General features: G+C 63.9%; 3 protein-coding genes and 1 long non-coding RNA gene across 8 annotated transcripts in view; 1 reads left to right on the forward strand and 3 right to left on the reverse strand.

Moving 5' to 3' along the window:
* The window catches only part of LOC142599984 (erythroblast NAD(P)(+)--arginine ADP-ribosyltransferase-like), a 32,333-nt gene extending 19,229 nt beyond the window's left edge, over positions 1-13,104 (forward strand). The window contains exons 1-4 of one of the 5 annotated variants that reach the window (XM_075742766.1): positions 9,547-9,597; positions 11,543-12,401; positions 12,712-12,750; positions 12,858-13,104. In XM_075742766.1, the coding sequence (XP_075598881.1) occupies positions 11,624-12,401; positions 12,712-12,750; positions 12,858-12,940 (900 nt within the window). In that variant the 5' untranslated portion in view covers positions 9,547-9,597; positions 11,543-11,623 and the 3' untranslated portion in view covers positions 12,941-13,104. Of the gene's footprint in view, positions 1-9,546; positions 9,655-11,285; positions 12,402-12,711; positions 12,751-12,857 lie in introns of those variants that run through there. The other 4 variants (XM_075742764.1, XM_075742758.1, XM_075742763.1 and 1 more) reach the window with 4 other exon arrangements.
* LOC142600011 (neuronal acetylcholine receptor subunit alpha-10-like) lies at positions 500-3,163 on the reverse strand. The gene is made up of 5 exons (XM_075742811.1): positions 3,115-3,163; positions 2,171-2,244; positions 1,881-2,035; positions 947-1,479; positions 500-807 (listed from the first exon to the last, which is right to left on the reverse strand). Exons 1-5 carry the CDS (start codon positions 3,161-3,163, stop codon positions 500-502), a joined length of 1,119 nt encoding a protein of 372 aa, XP_075598926.1.
* A 786-nt stretch (positions 13,105-13,890) lies between the features above and the next one.
* LOC142599987 (uncharacterized) lies at positions 13,891-14,738 on the reverse strand. Its single transcript, XR_012833475.1, has 3 exons — positions 14,598-14,738; positions 14,331-14,396; positions 13,891-14,068 (listed from the first exon to the last, which is right to left on the reverse strand). It is a non-coding gene; the product is annotated as an uncharacterized LOC142599987 (long non-coding RNA).
* A 778-nt stretch (positions 14,739-15,516) lies between these two features.
* Positions 15,517-18,601, reverse strand: LOC142600012 (neuronal acetylcholine receptor subunit alpha-10-like). Its single transcript, XM_075742812.1, has 4 exons — positions 18,509-18,601; positions 16,898-17,052; positions 15,964-16,496; positions 15,517-15,824 (listed from the first exon to the last, which is right to left on the reverse strand). Exons 1-4 carry the CDS (start codon positions 18,599-18,601, stop codon positions 15,517-15,519), a joined length of 1,089 nt encoding a protein of 362 aa, XP_075598927.1.
* Between the last annotated feature and the right edge of the window lie 554 nt (positions 18,602-19,155).

Genomic DNA, 19,155 nt, shown 5'->3' on the forward strand with positions numbered 1-19,155 from the left:
CCCCGGGACGGCACCCTGTGTCTCCCTGCGCCCCCCACGCAACGTGCCACGTCCCGGGGTCCCCCCGGGCTGCGCCCCACAGCTCGGTGAGACCACCTCCCTCCCTCCTTTGCCCCACGCCCCCCCCCCAGCCCCGTGTCCCCTGGCTGTCGGGGTGGCAGACGATGCCATCTATCTATCCATCCATCTATCCATCCACATCCACGCAGGGAAAGGCTCTGCCCAGCCCTCCCACCTCTGCACGGCTCCAGATGAGGCTGCAAGGACCGGGCACGGCCCCACGGAGAGAAGGGTCCCACACCGCTTTGCTGCCCACTCCGTGCACACCCCCAGCCCACGCCCGCTGGTGCCGGTGATGCAGTGAAGCCCCGTGACCCTCCCCCGATCCCCAGGCAGGAGAGGCAGGAAACACGCTCCAGGGTTTATTTCCAGGGCGCAGGGTGCAATGGGGGGACATGGGCACACGCCCTGGCGCAGCTGCCTGGGGGGCCGGGACCCCTCAGCCCTGCAGCTGGTGCAGCCCCAGTCGGCCCCCTGCCTTAGCGCCCACCTCCCCTTCCTCAGGACTCTCGCCCGGCATGCCGGCATCCCCCCTGCCCGCCCGCCCATATGGTGCCCGCTGGGGGCTCTTGCAGCTCTCGCCCACCTCGTAGACGCAGCAGAGCCGGGCCATGTGGTGGAGGATGAGCCGCCTGGCCCAGGGGGGCACAGGCCGGGCCCCTGGGCCGCAGTGGTGGACGTTCATGATGAAGATGGTCAGCGTGGTGGAGGCCGTGATCATGGTCATGGTGGCGATGTAGTACTTCCCTGTGTGGGCAACGGGCCGTGACGCTGCGGTGGAGGGGACAGAGACCCGCACACCCCCCTCCGCGCACCGCAGCCACCCATGGGTGCTGCCCATCACCCCGGCACAGACGCCCTGGTCCTGGGCGCCATCGAGGCTCACCAATGAGCGGGACGCTCTCCGAGGGCGGCTCGCTCTCTGCCACCAGCAGCTGGAAGACAGTGAGGGCCAGCAGCACCGTCACCCCCAGCGAGACCTTCTCCCCCGAGTCGGCTGGCAGGTAGAAGCCGAGGGGTGCCAGGAAGGAGACCATGATGCAGGGCAGGAGCAGGTTGAAGATGCAGAAGGAGGCGCAGCGGCAGAGCAGCAGGGTGTAGGTGACGTCAGGGTAGGGCTCGGAGCAGCAGCCATAGGTGATGACATTCCTTGTGGCCGGCATGCCCAGCACCTCCCACTCCACGTTCTCCACAAAATCCGTCAGGTGCCCCGTGTCCAGCTGGTTGCGGAGGTCGATCTGGTTCCCGTTATAGGTCCAGGAGCCGAAGGTGAGTCGGCACCTCTGCCCATCAAAGGGGAAGTAGGAGACGTCCACCTTGCAGGAGCTCTTGGTGATGGTGGGCGAGTCCCACACGATGTGCCCATCGGAACGCAGCACCATGTTGGTCTCCATCGAACTGCCAAAGTGGTTGTTGGCGCTGGGGGAGGGACGGCTGTGGGGCTGGGACAGCCCCGAGCCCCACGTGGAGCAAGGATCTGCGGGGCCAGGGCCAAGCGCTTCCCCCAACGCCGTGTCCTCTCCCCGCATCACCCTGCTCCCCGAAGAGGGAGCTTTGTGCACCAGCCGCCCCCATGGTGGCCTATCCCAACCGGCAGGTCGGTGCCAGGCACAGCTCGCTGCTGCCAGCCCCCCCTGCACCCCCCGGCCACAACTTGTCACCCAGTCGGGGCGACCATCTCCCTGTGTCACCCACACCAGGACCTCCCGCTTGTGCAGCTGCGCAGCCCTGAGGATGCCAATATGGCGTGTAGCCCCCAACAGCCCCAGCCTGATCTCCCCCAGCTCCGGGAGCAGTGCAGGGGGCTGAGCACAACCCACTTGTTGTAGAGGATGATGTCTGGCCGCCAGACGTAGCTGCTGGGGATGTCGATGCCGTTGATGCCGTTGCAGGCGTCCTTGTCCCAGGTGAGGTGGGCGTCGAGCCAGGCCTGGCGGACCCACAGGTAGGAGGTGAGGACCTGGTTCCTCTCGTCCTGCCGAGGGGAGAGGGTGGGCACGGGGGATGGACCCTGTGCCCCAAGGGTCAGTGCTGGGTCCCGTCTTGTTCAACATATTCATCCATGACCTGCACGAGGGGACAGAGTGTCCCCCTCAGCAAGTTTGCTGACCATACAGAACTGGGAGGACTGGTTGACACACCAGGAGGCTGCACTGCCATTCAGCGAGATGTGGACAGAGAGATCTGGGCAAAGAGGAACCCAATGAAATTCAACAAGGCTGAGCGTCGGGTCCTGCACCCAGGGAGGAATAACCCCAGCACCAGTACAGGTTGGGGGTGACCTGCTGGGAAGCAGCGCCACGGAGAAGGACCTGGGAGTGCTGGTGGACAAGAAGCTCTCCATGACCAGCAGCGTGCCCTCGTGGCCAAGAAGGCCAAAGGTGTCCTGGGGTGCATGGAGAAGAGCGTGGCCTGCAGGTCGAGGGAGGTTCTCCTCCCCCTCTGCTCTGCTCTGTCCTGGTGTGGCCACAGCTGGAGTTCTGTGTCCAGGTCTGGGCTCCCCAGTTCCAGACAGACAGGGAACTACTGGGGAGAGTCCAGGGGAGGGCTGCGAGGATGAGGAGGGGCCTGGAGCATCTCTGGTGTGAGGAAAGGCTGAGAGATCTGGGGCTGGTTAGCCTGGGGAAGAGAAGCCTGAGAGGGGATCTGATCAACACTTCTCAATATCTGAAGGGTGGGTGTCAAGAGGAAGGGGCCAGACTCTTCTCAGTGGTGCCCAGCGACAGGACAAGGGGCAACGGGCACAAACTGGACCACAGGAAGTTCCACCTGACCGTGAGGAAAAACTTCTTCCCTCTGTGGGTGACCGAGCCCTGGGACAGGCTGCCCAGAGAGGTTGTGGAGTCTCCTTCTCTGGAGAGATTCCAAACCCGCCTGGACGCCATCCTGTGCGACCTGCTCTGGGTGATCCTGCTCTGGCAGGGGGTTGGACTAGGTGATCTCCAGAGGTCCCTGCCAGCCCCCACCAGTCTGGGATTCTGTGAATTTGCATCCCGTCCTAACGTTCAGTGCAGTGAATGGGACGGAGCACCAACCCATCTCGGCAGTGCTCACCCGCGAGGCTGGGGAGGGGGGTGCCCCAGAGCGAAGCCCCCAGCCCCATGCCGTCATCCCACACAGCTGCAGGGTGTCCCCGAGGTCTCTCCCAGCTCCTTTATAGGCACCATCACCAGGGCATGTTTTGCAGCACACTTGAGCCATCCGAAATGGGGACGAAGCAACCGCTTGGTCCCTGCACCCCTCCCTCGGGGGCCGGGCAGGGAGCCCGCCAGGGGGCAAAATCCCACGCAATGCGGAGCACCGAAACGCGTCAGGAGCCCAGGGCCGTGCCTGGCCCCAGAGCCCCAGCAGGGAGCGGAGAAGCTGGGGCAGACGGGACGTGGTGTTTAAACCTCGGCTGGCCGAGGGGATGCTGTAACGTGTCTGGCATTGCCTTCTCCTTCTCCTTCTCCTTCTCCTTCTCCTTCTCCTTCTCCTTCTCCTTTGCCTTCGCCTTCGCCTTCTCCTTCTCCCCCTCCTCTGAAGCCCCGCCAGGGTCCCCCATCCTGCAGACACTGGGTTTCCATCAGCTGCCACCCCTGATTTCCAGGGGGACGTCCCAGCCCCTCCTGAGCCCCTCGCATCTGTCCACACCGCCCGGGAAGGGCACGGGGTGCTGCCCACTGTCACAAAGGCGGGGCTCCGCCTGCGCCCCGTGTCACAATGGGGGGCTCCGCCTGCGCCCCGTGTCACAATGGGGGGCTCTGCCTGCTGTAGTATTAAAAGGGGGCGCGGGGGCCCCGTGGGAGCAGGCAGCAGGCGCTGTGCATGGTAGTCTGGCCTTGTCTCGGCAGACTGCAGCCTCAGCCTCTGCCACACCAGCAGTGTTGGGGGTCCCCCTCACTGGGGACCCAGGAAGTCATCGGGGACCCGCACCGCGGGCCTGTGCTGGTGACAGGAGTGCCAGGGCCGCACCGCAGCCGGTGCCATGGGGCGCTCCAACATCCCCACCTTGCCTGAGCTGTTGCCGCTCCTGATGCTCGTGCTGCAGCTCAGCCTGATCTCTGCCATGCTGCGGGCCAAGCGGCTCCGGGTAGGTGACCGTTGCACCGCACCACACTGCACGCACCGCGGCACACCATGGGGTGGGGTGGGGTGGCGTGGGGTGGGGTGGAGTGTCGTGGGCGACTGTGGTGTGGGGCTGGGAGCTGTTCCCATCTCACCCCACTTCTGGGGGTCTTGCAGAAGTGGTGGAAGAAGTCGAAGCGTCGGACGAGCATGGCCAGAGCCCAGCCGGAGAAGCAGAGTGGTGAGTGGCCCCGGCACCGAGCGCCCTGCAAACAGCCAACACTCCACAGCAGCCCCGACCCAGGGCTGTGCTGGGGGCTGCCGGCCGCTCACTCTGTCTCATCCCTCAGCAGCTTCTACCCTGGCAGACGGAGGAGTAGGGAAGCCTACGGTGACCCTGGAGACGTGGTGAGTGCTGGGGAGACCCCCAGATCCTGCCCCAGACCCTCGCCCCGTGCCCTGCCCCTGCCTGCATTGGGCAGCCCTTCCCACCGGCCATGGGGGGGGTGCTGCCCGCAGGTCCCACCGGAGGGGCTGGGGTGCAGCGGGTCTCTTCCTTCTCCTCTTCTGTAGGGACAACACAGAGGCTCCGAGCAGGAAGCGCCTGTCCCGGTGGGCCCCGCTGGCCTCCATGGACTCCCTGGGCTCCCTGTCAGGGAGCAGGTCCTCTTCCCTCAGCTCCCTCTATTCTTTCCCGGAGCCCTGGCATGGTGCGATGGCGGAGCTGGCAGCGCTCACCCGCCCGGGGCCCCCCAAGGCTGCCGAGGGGCCGGTGGCAGAGCCAGGGCCAGCCCTTGGCCAGGACCCCCCGCTGGAGCTGCCCCCGCGGACAGAGCAAGAGCGGGTCCCTGGGGAGGGCAGGGACAGGCCGCAGAGCCCCGTGGACGTGGAGCCGCCCCTCAGCAGCCACTCAGCCATGGCCACGGCCAAGGGGCAGCTTGTCCTCGACCTCATCCGCACTCTCCGGGACACCCAGGCAGTGACCGAACAGCAATGCAAGCAGCTGCAGACGGATCTGGCCCTGTGGCAAGGGGGGGCGGCGGTAGCCTGCGGTGGGACCAGAGCGTGGGCCCAGTGCCTTCAAGCGGAGTTGCCGTGGGTGGATGAGGACGTGCACGGGGACATGGACATGGACATGGACAAGGCTGCGGATGGGGACATGGAGATGGACAAAGACACAGGTGCAGACAGAAGCAGCGCCATGGAGCAGTGCAGGAGAAGCCTTGAGGAGTTGGGCAGGAGTAGCCCCATGGAGCAGGGCAGAAGCAGCCCCAGGGAGCTGGGCAGGAGAAGCCCCATGGAGCTGGGCAGGCAGAGCCCAGTGGAACAGGGCAGGAGAAGCCTTGAGGAGCTGGGCAGGAGCAGCCCCACGGAGCTGCATAGGAGAAGCCCTAAAGAGCCGGGCAGAGGAAGCCCCATGGAGCCGGGCAGAATGAGCCCCATAGAGCTGGGCAGGAGAAGCCCCACAGAGCTGGACAGGAGAAGCCCCACAGAGCTGGGCAGGAGGAGCCCCATGGAAGTGAAGAGGCACGGCTCCGTGGGCCTAGAGAGCAGCAACCCCGTGGGGCCAGGCAGGAGCACCCTGGCAGAGCGTGGTGCCCAGCAGCAGGTCCCCCCGGGCCGGGCGTGTGGCCGGGCAGCCCCAAGGCTGTGCCGGGCAGGACGGTGCCTGCGGGAGGGCTGCGCCCGGCTCTGGCGCTGCCTCAAGGCCTGGTGGAGACGCCGCTGCCGGCCCCTCCACATCCGCTTCTGCAAGCCCCCGTGGTGGCAGCGCTGGTCCCAGAAGAGCAACAGGTTCCCCGGCTACTGAGCTGCCGGGGGCATGCGGGGCCGGGAACCCCCCTGGGGCACCCCTCCATCTGCAATGTTATGAAAATAAATATTTTCTCTATCCCTAATGCTGTGGTTCAACCACCCATCCCATGGCTGAGGGAGCAACCCCCTCAGTGCTCGACCCCGGCGGGGACGGGCTGGCACCAGGCACCACTGGCACCCACAAAACCGGGGGTGGGGGTGGCTGGTGCCCCAGCGGGTGTGCTGGCGTCTGGGGACCTGGGTGGGCTGGGGAAATGGCACCTCCTCAAGTTCCACAAGGGCAAAGTCCGGCCCCGGGGAGGAACAAGGCCAGGCACCAGCACAGGCCGGGGCACGTGGCTGGAAAGCGGCTTGGCAGAGAAGGTCCTGGGGGTGCTGGTGGGGGGCCGCGGGCCCCTGGGGCCGGGCAGGGGTCCTGACCAGAGGCGAGGGATGAGCGACTTGCTCCTTTTGACAGATGTGGTGCCTGACGGTCTGCCACTGGAACCAACCAAGGGACGCGGGGGCTGAGGGGAGGCCTCACAGCCTCTGTACCCAACGCCTTCGTTCTCCGCTGCTCCCCTCCTCCAGTCAACAGCACAACAAGCCTTGTCAAGGGCCAGTCGGCACACAATACTTGACTGAGTCCCACCTCGCCAACAGTATAAATCTGGCTTTCAGAACCCTCCATTTTGAGGATGAGAACGGGTCGACGGGCCTGGACCTCTCCCCCCCGCCCCAAGCAGGGACGCCTCTTTGGTAAGACTTGTGCCTCTGACTGTGTCGGGTGTTCCCCCGGGAAAGTACACTTAACAAAAGCGCTGAACTATTATGTCCAGCTGGATCTTTGCACTAAGTGTATTTATCAGTGAAATTCTGAACTTGTTTCATCTGCCGCCCCAATAAATGACCTGTCTTTTCGACTTTGCGACAGTGTCTCAGTGAAGGTCCTTGAGAGGGCTCCGACAGGCAAACGTGGACTCTGCTAAGTGGCCACGCGCGTAACGCTTTAGACGTGAACCCTTGAGCAAGTCTGGGACTTAGACTGGACCTAGCCGCACCTCGGCTCCTGAGAAGGAGTTGAGAAAGCAAGGGGGTCCTCCCTGAACCTGGGCACTCGACGGGAGGGCCCCCCTCAGCCACGTGTGAGACTCGTACTCTTTTCGCAACAGTAAAATTGGCATCATGGACAGGATTGCCGTGGATAAACTGCGGCGAAAATACCTGTGCGCGCCATCCCGAGTGGGAGTAGAATGGGGCCAAAAATTTTGGAAAGATGAGGACAATGTGGTAGAGCAGATAGACCAATGGAGAAGTGCGGAAAAGATTAAAAAAGGTAAAGGCAAAGGAATCGTTAGTGCAGCGTTGGGGCTTGTTTGTCTTGTGTGCAAAGGAAAGCCAAAAGTCTCCTTCCCCTAAATGAACTGCAGATGTAGAATATGCCTCTTTGAAACCACAAAAGGAGATATCGAAAACCTCTTTGACCAGTGAGAACGCAACCAGTGAGAAATTGGAGACACGAGTAGTTGCCCTTAGACTGAAAACCAAAGCTTAAAACCAGGGAATGGGGAACTTGAAATGCTGTTGGCCTGAGCAGAAGGGTGAGAAAAACAACTGCAGGAAAAGTGAAATCTCTTCCTAAATCAAATGCTGTTCTCAGTCTCAGGTAAACAAGTCTGCAAATTAATGCGCCGTGCAGATCCCGAGACATGGGATGGAGACATCTGGAATGATAATGGTAACGGTGAACTGGTGGAAGATTCCGATCTTACCCCAGAACCCGTGCCTATATGACCACTGATCAAAACCGAAACTACAAACGAGACAGAATATGTGTGTTGAGTCTCCCTTACGGGGAGGATCGAATCTTGCCGAGCGAGGAAGAAGCAGGAGGCTATTGGGGCCCTGGAGTTCTTTTAACCGCTGCACCGGGCAATTGTAACTACTCATTAACTACGTGGGCTGCCAAGTGGGCTGGCAAGAAAGAAGAGATCCTCTTGTTATCAAAACATCAGGATTCTCTGACGTGGCTGCGTCTGTACAAAAGGTAGCCTGCATTCAAGCGATGTACAAGGGACGTGTTGATGTGCATGATTAACTCCCCTTATCCGTGGCCTCACGGACAGCCTGAAGACATATGTAGCCAGTGTCCAGGATGGGGTCCGAGCCACTCAGGAGGCTAATGCTGGACCTTACCGTGCACCCTGAGCAGGGAGACCCAACTATAGGGATCCGCCGATACCCACCTGGAGTGAGTTTGTACAAGAAATAGTGAATTATTGAACCAGCATTCAAACCCAAGTTCGATAAGGAACGTTAACGCTCTGTGGCGTAGAGCCTTGCCGATGGGAGTGCCACGGGGCATGTTCCCATTGTAACCTGTGGCCAAAGGGACCAGAAGGGCCAGAGAGACTGCGAGAGCTTAGCTCCCACTCTTTCAATGCCACCAAAATGAGATAGTCAGACCTTGCAAAGGCTCGCTGTCCTTAGTGCGAGCAGTGAAGCGAGTGGAACAGGCAAGAAAAGGACAGATCTGATCATTCGGGGGCCTTTCCATCTCCTGGATACAGCGCGCGAGGGTGCAGGCGTTGCCCAGAAGCCTACAGCCCGGAAATGGTACGCCTGTCTGGACGGTACCGATGAAACCACATCGGTTACAGAAGGCAGCATTAAAGTATCTAAATTACAGGAAGACAGAGACAGCACGGTGTTATTGCAAATCCCGCCAAGCAAAGCGTCTGTGATTCAGGGGGCACCTCCTCTGAAGGAAGGCAGTGACCTTCCAGGGGTCTGGTTCACTGATGCACCATCTAAGAGGCAAACCCATGAGTGGAAGTATAAGGTGGTGACACTGGAAGTGGCCCCGGGGGAAAAGTTAAGCACAGGAACAGGTAAAGGAAGCGCACAAGTAGGGGAGCTTAGGGCAGACCTACCGGCCGCCCGACATGGCACCAGCCATATCTATCCCGACTCATCTGCTGGTTTTAAGGGATCCACAGAGCGAGTGGGTCTCTGGGCAGCCAACGACTGGCAGGTAAAGAGAGTCCCGCTCTGGCAAACCGCTGACAGTTGGAAACAATTGCAGAACTAGGAGAACAAAGGGTGTCGTGTATTGGGTGGGTGACAGGACAGGACTGATCAGCTCCTATCGCTGCCCACTTCAACCAACAAATCGATAGCCTCACCCCACTACAGGACATGGATGTCGTGAGCGATGACCACAAATGGGAACGCTTACTTGAATGGCTGCACGGGAAACGAGGCCACAGCGGGCGAGCCCATTTGTATGGGGAAGGTATAGCCCGAGGATGGCCCGTCTCGGTAAAGCCGTGTGATCGAGCGGTAGCTGCCTGCTCACGATGTCGTTTATAATTTAACAAAGACCATCCAAGTAAGGCACCTCCCCTGCATATCCGGGACAAGAAAACACTGTGGCACACCCGGCAGATCAACTACAGTGGCCCACTATGACCCTCAGGGGGTAAAAAATACATAGTGGTGGGAGTGGAGGTCATTTCAGGAGCTCCCATGGCTGCAGCCGTCACGGCTGCCACTGGGAAAAATACAGTCCTTAGTCTGAAGGAGTGGTTTAGTACACTTCCCCTTCTTGAAGGGATTCAAAGCGATAACTGGTCGCATGTTTCAGCATTTTTCAGCTGCAGTGGTACAAGACTGGTCAAAGGAAGAAGGGATCCGGTGGGTATTCCATACTCGGGCAGCAGGGTCCTGCCAGCCAGCGGTGCCTACACAGCTGTATGTATGCCGCTCTGTCTGTACCGCTCTATCTGTGCATCTCTAGAGCTCGAGGTCTCTCTCTATAGCTCATGCCCCAGGGGGGCCGGGACTCCTCAGCCCTGCAGCCGGGGCAGCCCCAGTGGGGGTGGGGGTCCCGCTGTGGGGCTCCTCTTCCCTGGTGCTGGTGGAGCTCCCACCCTGCAGCTCTGCGGGGAACGGGGGGTGCTCAGGACGAGCCACCCCCATGGGGCACCCGCGGCCACCGCTGGTGCTGGGGGAGGACCCACGTGGGCAGGGGGTGCAGCGGGGTGCCTTGTCTCTCCTCCTGTGCAGGGGGAGCAGGGAGGGGTGGAGCAGGGAGCGCTTGTCCCGGTGGGCCCCGCTGGCCTCCATCGACTCCCTGGTCCAGCAGTGGGGAGTGGCGGGGGGGGGAAGTTGGGGCTCCTGGTTGCCCCTGTCTGGACATAGCCCACCCCCCCCCCCCGCAAAGTGACGTGACTGTTCTTTGATCCCTGTTGATCCCTTCATGGTAACTGGGCTCAGCCAAACCATCAGGAAGTCTTGCAATGAGCTTACCAGGGTTGCAAACAAGCTTTGAGACAGTCCGCTCAAGGCATGGTCCCTCACAGGGGCTCCCTGCCAGGTCCCCGAGGGAGGGGTGCAGGCACCGAGTGGTTGCTTTGCCCCCGTTTTGGATGGCTCAAGTGTGCTGCAAAACCCACCCGGGTGATGGTGGCTGGAAAGGAGCTGGGAGAGACCTTGGGGACACGGGGCTGGGGTCACCCTGCAGCCCTGCTGGGAGCCGCTGTGTGCTGTGCTGGTGTGGCCTCGAGGGTAAGCATGGCCGAGATGGATTGGCACTCAGTGCCATTCACTGCACTGAACGTTAGGACGGGATGCAAAGTTGATGGTGTAAGCTTCCTGTACGGATCTTGAATAGCGCAGACATGCAAAAATTGCCACATGGCAGCCCGCTGGTGCCTGTGTCGGGTACGGGGTGTCTTGGTCCTGTAACCTGGAGAGGGGTCCCTGCTCAAGGGAAGGGTGTGGGGGAGCGGCGGCACCGGTGCTGCTCAGGGTGGGAGAGGGGACGGGGCCGCTCCTTTGGCCCAGAGCTGCTCGTGGTGGAACGGGCAGGGACCGGGCTGACCCCAGCCCTGCTGCCTGCACCCTGCCCTGCCTCCTGCCTTCTAAGCCCCTCCAAACCCAGGGGCTGTGGGCTGGGGCTGAAGCACCGCAGATGCCCCTCGCCTCCGCACCACCTGTGCCACAACCTGCCCCGTCCTCAGCAGCGTGATGGGGGAGTCAGTGCAAGCACCCGGCCCCAGATCAGCAGGGCCAGAGCTGGGGTCAGGTGCTGCAGGAAAAGGCAGAGCCCCCGCGAGGCGGGACGGCACCCGCACCCAGCTTAAAGCCAAGGCAATTTATCCCATGGGGGGTTCCTGACCGTCCCCCACAGCCACGCTGCAGGGCAGGAGGGGGCAGCGGCTGCTCTGGGCGCTCGGGGGTGGGAAGGTAAAAATAACCAGGAGGCGGGGGCTGGATCCGGGCCCCAGCAATCCTGGCCAGGGCTGCTATAAAAAGAACGATCAGCCGATTCTCAGCTCTCCTTCTGTGCCACGGGGGGTCCCCAGGGGTTTGCTCCCGGCGGGGGACACCGCAGACCTGCAGTTGCCAGGGCCATGGTGCCAGGCGCTGGGGACACCCGCCCGTTGGCAGGGTTTAATGCAAGTCACGGGGTCGGGGTCTGGGCCGGTGATGGGAGGTGTGCCGAGCGGGGTGCCCCTGGCTGGGGATGCAACTGGGGGTGCTTTCGCCCAGCCTGCCCCGCTTCTCTCCGCAGCCCCCTCACAGGCCCTGCCGCCCTCCCCGAGCTGACCCTGCTCTCGCTCCCCCACTTCCCCAGCCCCTTGCGGAGGAACCGGCCGCTTCCCTGCCCACGGCACCGCGGCAGCTGGGTGCTTCTCCTGGGGGGGCTCTGCCTGCCATGGAGCACCTGGTGCTGGGCTTGGTGCTGCTGTCCGGGACCCTGGACTCTGCCAGCCCCCGGCACTGCCAAGACCAACACCCCTTCAAGGTGCTGGACATGGCCCCCAGCTCCTTCGATGACCAGTACCAGGGCTGCAGCCGCATGATGGAGAAGGAGCTGGAGGAGCTCAACCGCACCGAGTTCACCGACAAGGACTATGCCGAGGCCTGGAAGAAAGGTGCCGCTGAATGGCAGAGCAAGCCGCACCATGTCTCCCGTGTGCCAGCGCTGCGGCGGGAGCATGCGGTCGCCCTGCTGGCATACACCTGGCAGTGCGACCCGTACACGAAGTTCAATGCAGCCGTGCGTGTGGCCGGGCGCTCCCGCGAGGAATACCTGAACACCTTCCACTTCAAGGTGCTGCATTTCCTCCTGAGCGAGGCCCTGCGTATCCTGCGGGACACCCAGCCCCAAAAATGCCACCACGTCTACCGGGGCATCCGGGGTATCCGCTTCACCGCCCAGCAGCACCAATCCATCCGCTTTGGCCAGTTCACCTCTGCCTCCCTACGGAAAGTTGAAGCCTTGAAGTTCGGCAAGGACACCTTGTTCTCAGTGGAGACCTGCTACGGTGTCCTCATCAGGAACTTCTCCTTCTTCACCGATGAGGAGGAGGTCCTCATCCCGCCCTTTGAGATCTTCGAGGTCACCAACATCACCCACAATGGGAACAGAGCCTTCATCCAGCTCCGCTCCCAGGGCGCAAGCAGCACCTACAACTGCGAGTGGGTGAAAGGTGAATTCCTGGGGGGACGGTCCCTCCCCGCCATCGGGGTGTGGGGTGCAGGAATGGGGGTGGCCCCATCCCACCAACTCTGCCAGGAAAGGGGGTCTCGATGGTGGGGAGGGCGAGGGGGGCAGCTTGCCTTTGGACGCGCATCCTTGCACGTCTCCCAGCCGCTCTCCCCTGGGGTTTGCAAAGGGGCCCTTAGCGGCAGAGCACGGCACAGCGTGGCATGGCACAGCGTGGCATGGCTGGGGAGGGGCGAGGAGCGGCACGGTACGTTGCGTGCAGCAGCTGTGCAAACGGTTGTTTTCTTTGGCAGAGAAGCGATGCAAGACCCTGGCATGCGTCTTCAGCGCAGGTGAGCCCAGAGCCCCCCTGCAGCTGGGGAGGGCAGACCCCCGCCGGGACCCCTGCCCCCTCCGCACCCCAAGGCTGCCCCTGACTCCCCCTCTCTGGCACCCCCAGGCAGGAGCATCCACGGGGACCTCCCCCGCCTCTGGGGGTTCCTCCTGGCAGCCATGGCCCTGGCAGCCGCCGTGGGATCCTGAGCCAAGATGCCACCGCTGCCACGGCACCACGGCGAGGGAAAGGGGTTGGGAATGGGAGCCACCAGCTTCACGGGGCCGGCGGGACAGGACGGATCAGCAGGAGGGCTGGGGGTACGAGGACAGCCCCACTACTCAGCCGTGCCATGGTGCCACCGGCCCTGGGACGCCCCAGCAGCCCCAAGACGCCAGCAGAGCCAGGACGAGACCTTTCCCTGGCTCCCACAGGAATAAAGATTTGCTCTGGGACTGGGGTGTCTCCGGGGGTTCCTGCGGCTCCCTGGGCTGGGGGGCAGCTCGGGGTGGGGGGGCTGCAGTCGGGGTCTTCTCTAGCCCCCTCACATCCCCAGCCCTCCCGCATCCAGAGCATCCCGCAGAGCGATGCCCACAGCTCGGGTCCTGCTCGAGGGGTCCGGAGGGGTGTGTGTGTCTCCTCCTGCGCTCTGTCCCCTGCCTGCAGCCCTTCACCTCCTCCTCCTCCTCCTCCTGCTCCTCTGGTGCAGGGTGCAGCCGTGGGGCCAGGCATCCCCAGGGCAGGGGCAGGGGCAGGGCTGTCTATGGCTCTCCAGCCTCTCGCCAGGCTGGGAGGGGGTCAGGGATGGATCCTGCCCTCTGTGCGCACCAGAGCCGCCTCCTCTCCCTCCCTCCTCACCCCACAGGTGCCCCCAGCACCCACGCACAGCCCCATCCCCAGGACACGGGTGACACCGGCCGACACCAGGCAGCCTTGATGTGCTTTAATAAACCCTGGGGTCCCACAGCCGGCTGCGGGCAGGTCCCTGGGCCGGCGCGGGCAGCGCTCCTGCCTTGGTCAGGGGTGCCGGGAGACCCCCGCACAGTGGGAGTGGTGGACACAGGGCCATGCGGACCCCACGGCAGGGCCCAGAGACAGGCCTCTGTGGAGGCATCACGTCCCCACGACCAGGGCTTCCCCTCCCTGCCAGTCCCAGAGCCCTGGGTGGCCCCGCTGCACCCCTGGGACCCCCCACCCCGGTACTCACAGCACCGTCCCCTCGCGCACGGCCCCGTCCGGGTGCAGCTTCTCCACGAAGGAGCCGTTCCCCAGCCAGTAGAGCAGCGTGAGCTCGGGGAGGCTGCTCACCGCCTCGCACCACACCGTCACACTCTCGCCTGAGGCCGGACGGGACGCAGGGTCAGAGGGGCTGCCAGGGCCCCGCTGCCCCCTGGGCCAGCCTGACCCTGACCATAGGTGCAGCCCCCACCAAAGGGGGAACGTGCCCCACCTCACCAGCACCCCAAAATCTCAGCTGAGGGTGGAGGATGCACCCCATTCATCTGCCAGGGCCAACTCCCCCTGTCCTCCCCCGGCCGGGGGTGTCAGCGCAGCCCCCCATCCCCAGGCCCCCCTGCAATGCCCCCAGGGGTCACTCACCCAGGCGGGGGGGCTCTGACAGCGTCTGCAGGACAGTGATGCTGGGGGGCTGCAGGGCCATGGCACCTGGGGGAGCAGAGGCGGGTGAGGCGGGGGGACAAGAGTTGCCCCCCCAGACCCCCCATCTCCAGGGTGGGCAGGAGGGCAGGGTCCCACAGAGGGGACGAGGGGCACGGCTCAGTCCCAGCCCCCCACAGAGGCACCTTGCAGGGCACAGAGCCTGGACTTGGCCGTGCCCCCCGCAGCCCCCCCACAGACCCCACTTACCGGTGTGGCAGGAGGCCAGGGCCCAGCAGAGCAGGGGCAGGAGGAGCCGGGCAGGGGACCCCGGGGTCCCTGCGGGCACAGATGGGGCTCAGCGCTGGGCACACTGGCATGCACCCCCCAAGCCTGGGACAGGCCGCCCAGCACCCCAACCAGCATCCCCCCAGTTGGCCATGGCCCCCCCTCCAGCATCCCCCCTGCAGCATCCCCCTCTCCAGCATCCCCCCAGCTGGCCATGGTGTCCCTCTCTCCAGCATCCCCCCAGCTGGCCATGGTCCCATCCCCCCAGAATCCCCCCCCCCAGCATCCCCAAGCTCCGGAACGCTCCCCTCAGGCACCAGGCTGGTTCCCCTCTGTGTCTGTGGGCCCCGCGTCTCCACGTCCCCCCTTTCCCCAGGACGTGCCCACTGCCCCCCGGGACGGCACCCTGTGTCTCCCTGCGCCCCCCACGCAACGTGCCACGTCCCGGGGTCCCCCCGGGCTGCGCCCCACAGCTCGGTGAGACCACCTAACTCCCTCCTTTGCCCCCCACCCCCCCCGCCCCATGTCCCCCCCTGTGTCCCCTGGCTGTCGAGGCGGCAGACGATGCCATCTATCTATCCATCCATCTATCCATCCACATCCACGCAGGGAAAGGCTCTGCCCAGCCCTCCCACCTCTGCACGGCTCCAGATGAGGCTGCAAGGACCGGGCACGGCCCCACGGAGAGAAGGGTCCCACACCGCTTTGCTGCCCACTCCGTGCACACCCCCAGCCCACGCCCGCTGGTGCCGGTGATGCAGTGAAGCCCCGTGACCCCTCCCCCGATCCCCAGGCAGGAGAGGCAGGAAACACGCTCCAGGGTTTATTTCCAGGGGCGCAGGGTGCAATGGGGGGACGTGGGCACACGCCCTGGTGCAGCTGCCTGGGGGGCCGGGACCCCTCAGCCCTGCAGCTGGTGCAGCCCCAGTTGGCCCCCTGCCTTAGCGCCCACCTCCCCTTCCTCAGGACTCTCGCCCGGCATGCCGGCATCCCCCCTGCCTGCCCGCCCATATGGTGCCCGCTGGGGGCTCTTGCAGCTCTCGCCCACCTCGTAGACGCAGCAGAGCCGGGCCATGTGGTGGAGGATGAGCCGCCTGGCCCAGGGGGGCACAGGCCGGGCCCCTGGGCCGCAGTGGTGGACGTTCATGATGAAGATGGTCAGCGCGGTGGAGGCCGTGATCATGGTCATGGTGGCGATGTAGTACTTCCCTGTGTGGGCAACGGGCCGTGATGCTGCGGTGGAGGGGACAGAGACCCGCACACCCCCCTCCGCGCACCGCAGCCACCCATGGGTGCTGCCCATCACCCCGGCACAGACGCCCTGGTCCTGGGCGTTGTCGAGGCTCACCAATGAGCGGGACGCTCTCCGAGGGCGGCTCGCTCTCTGCCACCAGCAGCTGGAAGACAGTGAGGGCCAGCAGCACCGTCACCCCCAGCGAGACCTTCTCCCCCGAGTCGGCTGGCAGGTAGAAGCCGAGGGGTGCCAGGAAGGAGACCATGATGCAGGGCAGGAGCAGGTTGAAGATGCAGAAGGAGGCACGGCGGCGGAGGAGCAGGGTGTAGGTGACGTCAGGGTAGGGCTCGGAGCAGCAGCCATAGGTGATGACGTTCCTTGTGGCTGGCATGCCCAGCACCTCCCACTCCACGTTCTCCACAAAATCTGTCAGGTGCCCCGTGTCCAGCTGGTTGCGGAGGTCGATCTGGTTCCCTTTATAGGTCCAGGAGCCGAAGGTGAGTCGGCACCTCTGCCTGTCAAAGGGGAAGTAGGAGACGTCCACCTTGCAGGAGCTCTTGGTGATGGCGGGCGAGTCCCACACGATGTGCCCGTCAGAACGCAGCACCACGTTGGTCTCCATCGAACTGCCAAAGTGGTTGTTGGCGCTGGGGGAGGGACGGCTGTGGGGCCGGGACGGCCCCGAGCCCCACGTGGAGCAAGGGTCTGCGGGGCCAGGGCCAAGCGCTTCCCCCAACGCCGTGTCCTCTCCCCGTATCACCCTGCTCCCCGAAGAGGGAGCTTTGTGCACCAGCCGCCCCCATGGTGGCCTATCCCAACCGGCAGGTCGGTGCCAGGCACAGCTCGCTGCTGCCAGCCCCCCCTGCACCCCCCGGCCACAACTTGTCACCCAGTCGGGGCGACCATCTCCCTGTGTCACCCACACCAGGACCTCCCGCTTGTGCAGCTGCGCAGCCCTGAGGATGCCAATATGGCGTGTAGCCCCCAACAGCCCCAGCCTGATCCCCCCCAGCTCCGGGAGCAGTGCAGGGGGCTGAGCACAACCCACTTGTTGTAGAGGATGATGTCTGGCCACCAGACATAGCTGCTGGGGATGTCGATGCCGTTGATGCCGTTGCAGGCGTCCTTGTCCCAGGTGAGGTGGGCGTCGAGCCAGGCCTGGCGGACCCACAGGTAGGAGGTGAGGACCTGGTTCCTCTCGTCCTGCCGAGGGGAGAGGGTGGGCACGGGGGATGGACCCTGTGCCCCAAGGGTCAGTGCTGGGTCCCGTCTTGTTCAACATATTCGTCCATGACCTGCACGAGGGGACAGAGTGTCCCCTCAGCAAGTTTGCTGACCATACAGAACTGGGAGGACTGGTTGACACACCAGGAGGCTGCGCTGCCATTCAGCGAGATGTGGACAGAGAGATCTGGGCAAAGAGGAACCCAATGAAATTCAACAAGGCTGAGCGTCGGGTCCTGCACCCAGGGAGGAATAACCCCAGGCACCAGTACAGGTTGCGGGTGTCCTGTGGGAAGCAGCGCCGCGGAGAAGGACCTGGGAGTGCTGGTGGACAAGAAGCTCTCCATAACCAGCAGCGTGCCCTCGTGGCCAAGAAGGCCAAAGGTGTCCTGGGGTGCATGGAGAAGAGCGTGGCCTGCAGGTCGAGGGAGGTTCTCCTCCCCCTCTGCTCTGCTCTGCCCTGGTGTGGCCACAGCTGGAGTTCTGTGTCCAGGTCTGGGCTCCCCAGTTCCAGACAGACAGGGAACTACTGGGGAGAGTCCAGGGGAGGGCTGCGAGGAAGATGAGGGGCCTGGAGCATCTCTGGTGGGAGGAAAGGCTGAGAGAGCTGGGGCTGGTTAGCCTGGGGAAGAGAAGCCTGAGAGGGGATCTGATCCACACTTCTCAATATCTAAAGGGTGGGTGTCAAGAGGAAGGGCCAGACTCTTCTCAGTGGTGCCCAGCGACAGGACAAGGGGCAACGGGCACAAACTGGACCACAGGAAGTTCCACCTGACCGTGAGGAAAAACTTCTTCCCTCTGCGGGTGACCGAGCCCTGGGACAGGCTGCCCAGAGAGGTTGTGGAGTCTCCTTCTCTGGAGAGATTCCAAACCCGCCTGGACGCCATCCTGTGCGACCTGCTCTGGGTGATCCTGCTCTGGCAGGGGGTTGGACTAGATGATCTCCAGAGGTCCCTGCCAGCCCCCAGCAGTCTGGGATTCTGTGAATTTGCATCCCGTCCTAACGTTCAGTGCAGTGAATGGGACGGAGCACCAATCCATCTCGGCAGTGCTCACCCGCGAGGCTGGGGAGGGGGGTGCCCCAGAGCGAAGCCCCCAGCCCCATGCCGTCATCCCACACAGCTGCAGGGTGTCCCCGAGGTCTCTCCCAGCTCCTTTATAGGCACCATCACCAGGGCATGTTTTGCAGCACACTTGAGCCATCCGAAATGGGGACGAAGCAACCGCTTGGTCCCTGCACCCCTCCCTCGGGGGCCGGGCAGGGAGCCCGCCAGGGGGCAAAATCCCACGCAATGCGGAGCACCGAAACGCGTCAGGAGCCCAGGGCCGTGCCTGGCCCCAGAGCCCCAGCAGGGAGCGGAGAAGCTGGGGCAGACGGGACGTGGTGTTTAAACCTCGGCTGGCCGAGGGGATGCTGTAACGTGTCTGGCATTGCCTTCTCCTTCTCCTTCTCCTTCTCCTTTGCCTTCGCCTTCGCCTTTGCCTTCTCCTTCTCCCCCTCCTCTGAAGCCCCGCCAGGGTCCCCCATCCTGCAGACACTGGGTTTCCATCAGCTGCCACGCCTGATTTCCAGGGGGACGTCCCAGCCCCTCCTGAGCCCCTCGCATCTGTCCACACCGCCCGGGAAGGGCACGGGGTGCTGCCCGCTGTCACAAAGGCGGGGCTCTGCCTGCGCCCCGTGTCACAATGGGGGGCTCCGCCTGCGCCCCGTGTCACAATGGGGGGCTCTGCCTGCTGTAGTATTAAAAGGGGGCGCGGGGGCCCCGTGGGAGCAGGCAGCAGGCGCTGTGCATGGTAGTCTGGCCTTGTCTCGGCAGACTGCAGCCTCAGCCTCTGCCACACCAGCAGTGTTGGGGGTCCCCTCACTGGGGACCCAGGAAGTCATCGGGGACCCGCACCGCGGGCCTCTGCTGGTGACCGGAGTGCCAGGGCCGCACCGCAGCCGGTGCCATGGGGCGCTCCAACATCCCCACCTTGCCTGAGCTGTTGCCGCTCCTGATGCTCGTGCTGCAGCTCAGCCTGATCTCTGCCATGCTGCGGGCCAAGCGGCTCCGGGTAGGTGACCGTTGCACCGCACCACAC

The sequence above is a fragment of the Balearica regulorum genome, chromosome 1 (genome assembly GCF_011004875.1).
Source record: "Balearica regulorum gibbericeps isolate bBalReg1 chromosome 1, bBalReg1.pri, whole genome shotgun sequence".
Lineage (NCBI taxonomy): Eukaryota > Metazoa > Chordata > Aves > Gruiformes > Gruidae > Balearica > Balearica regulorum.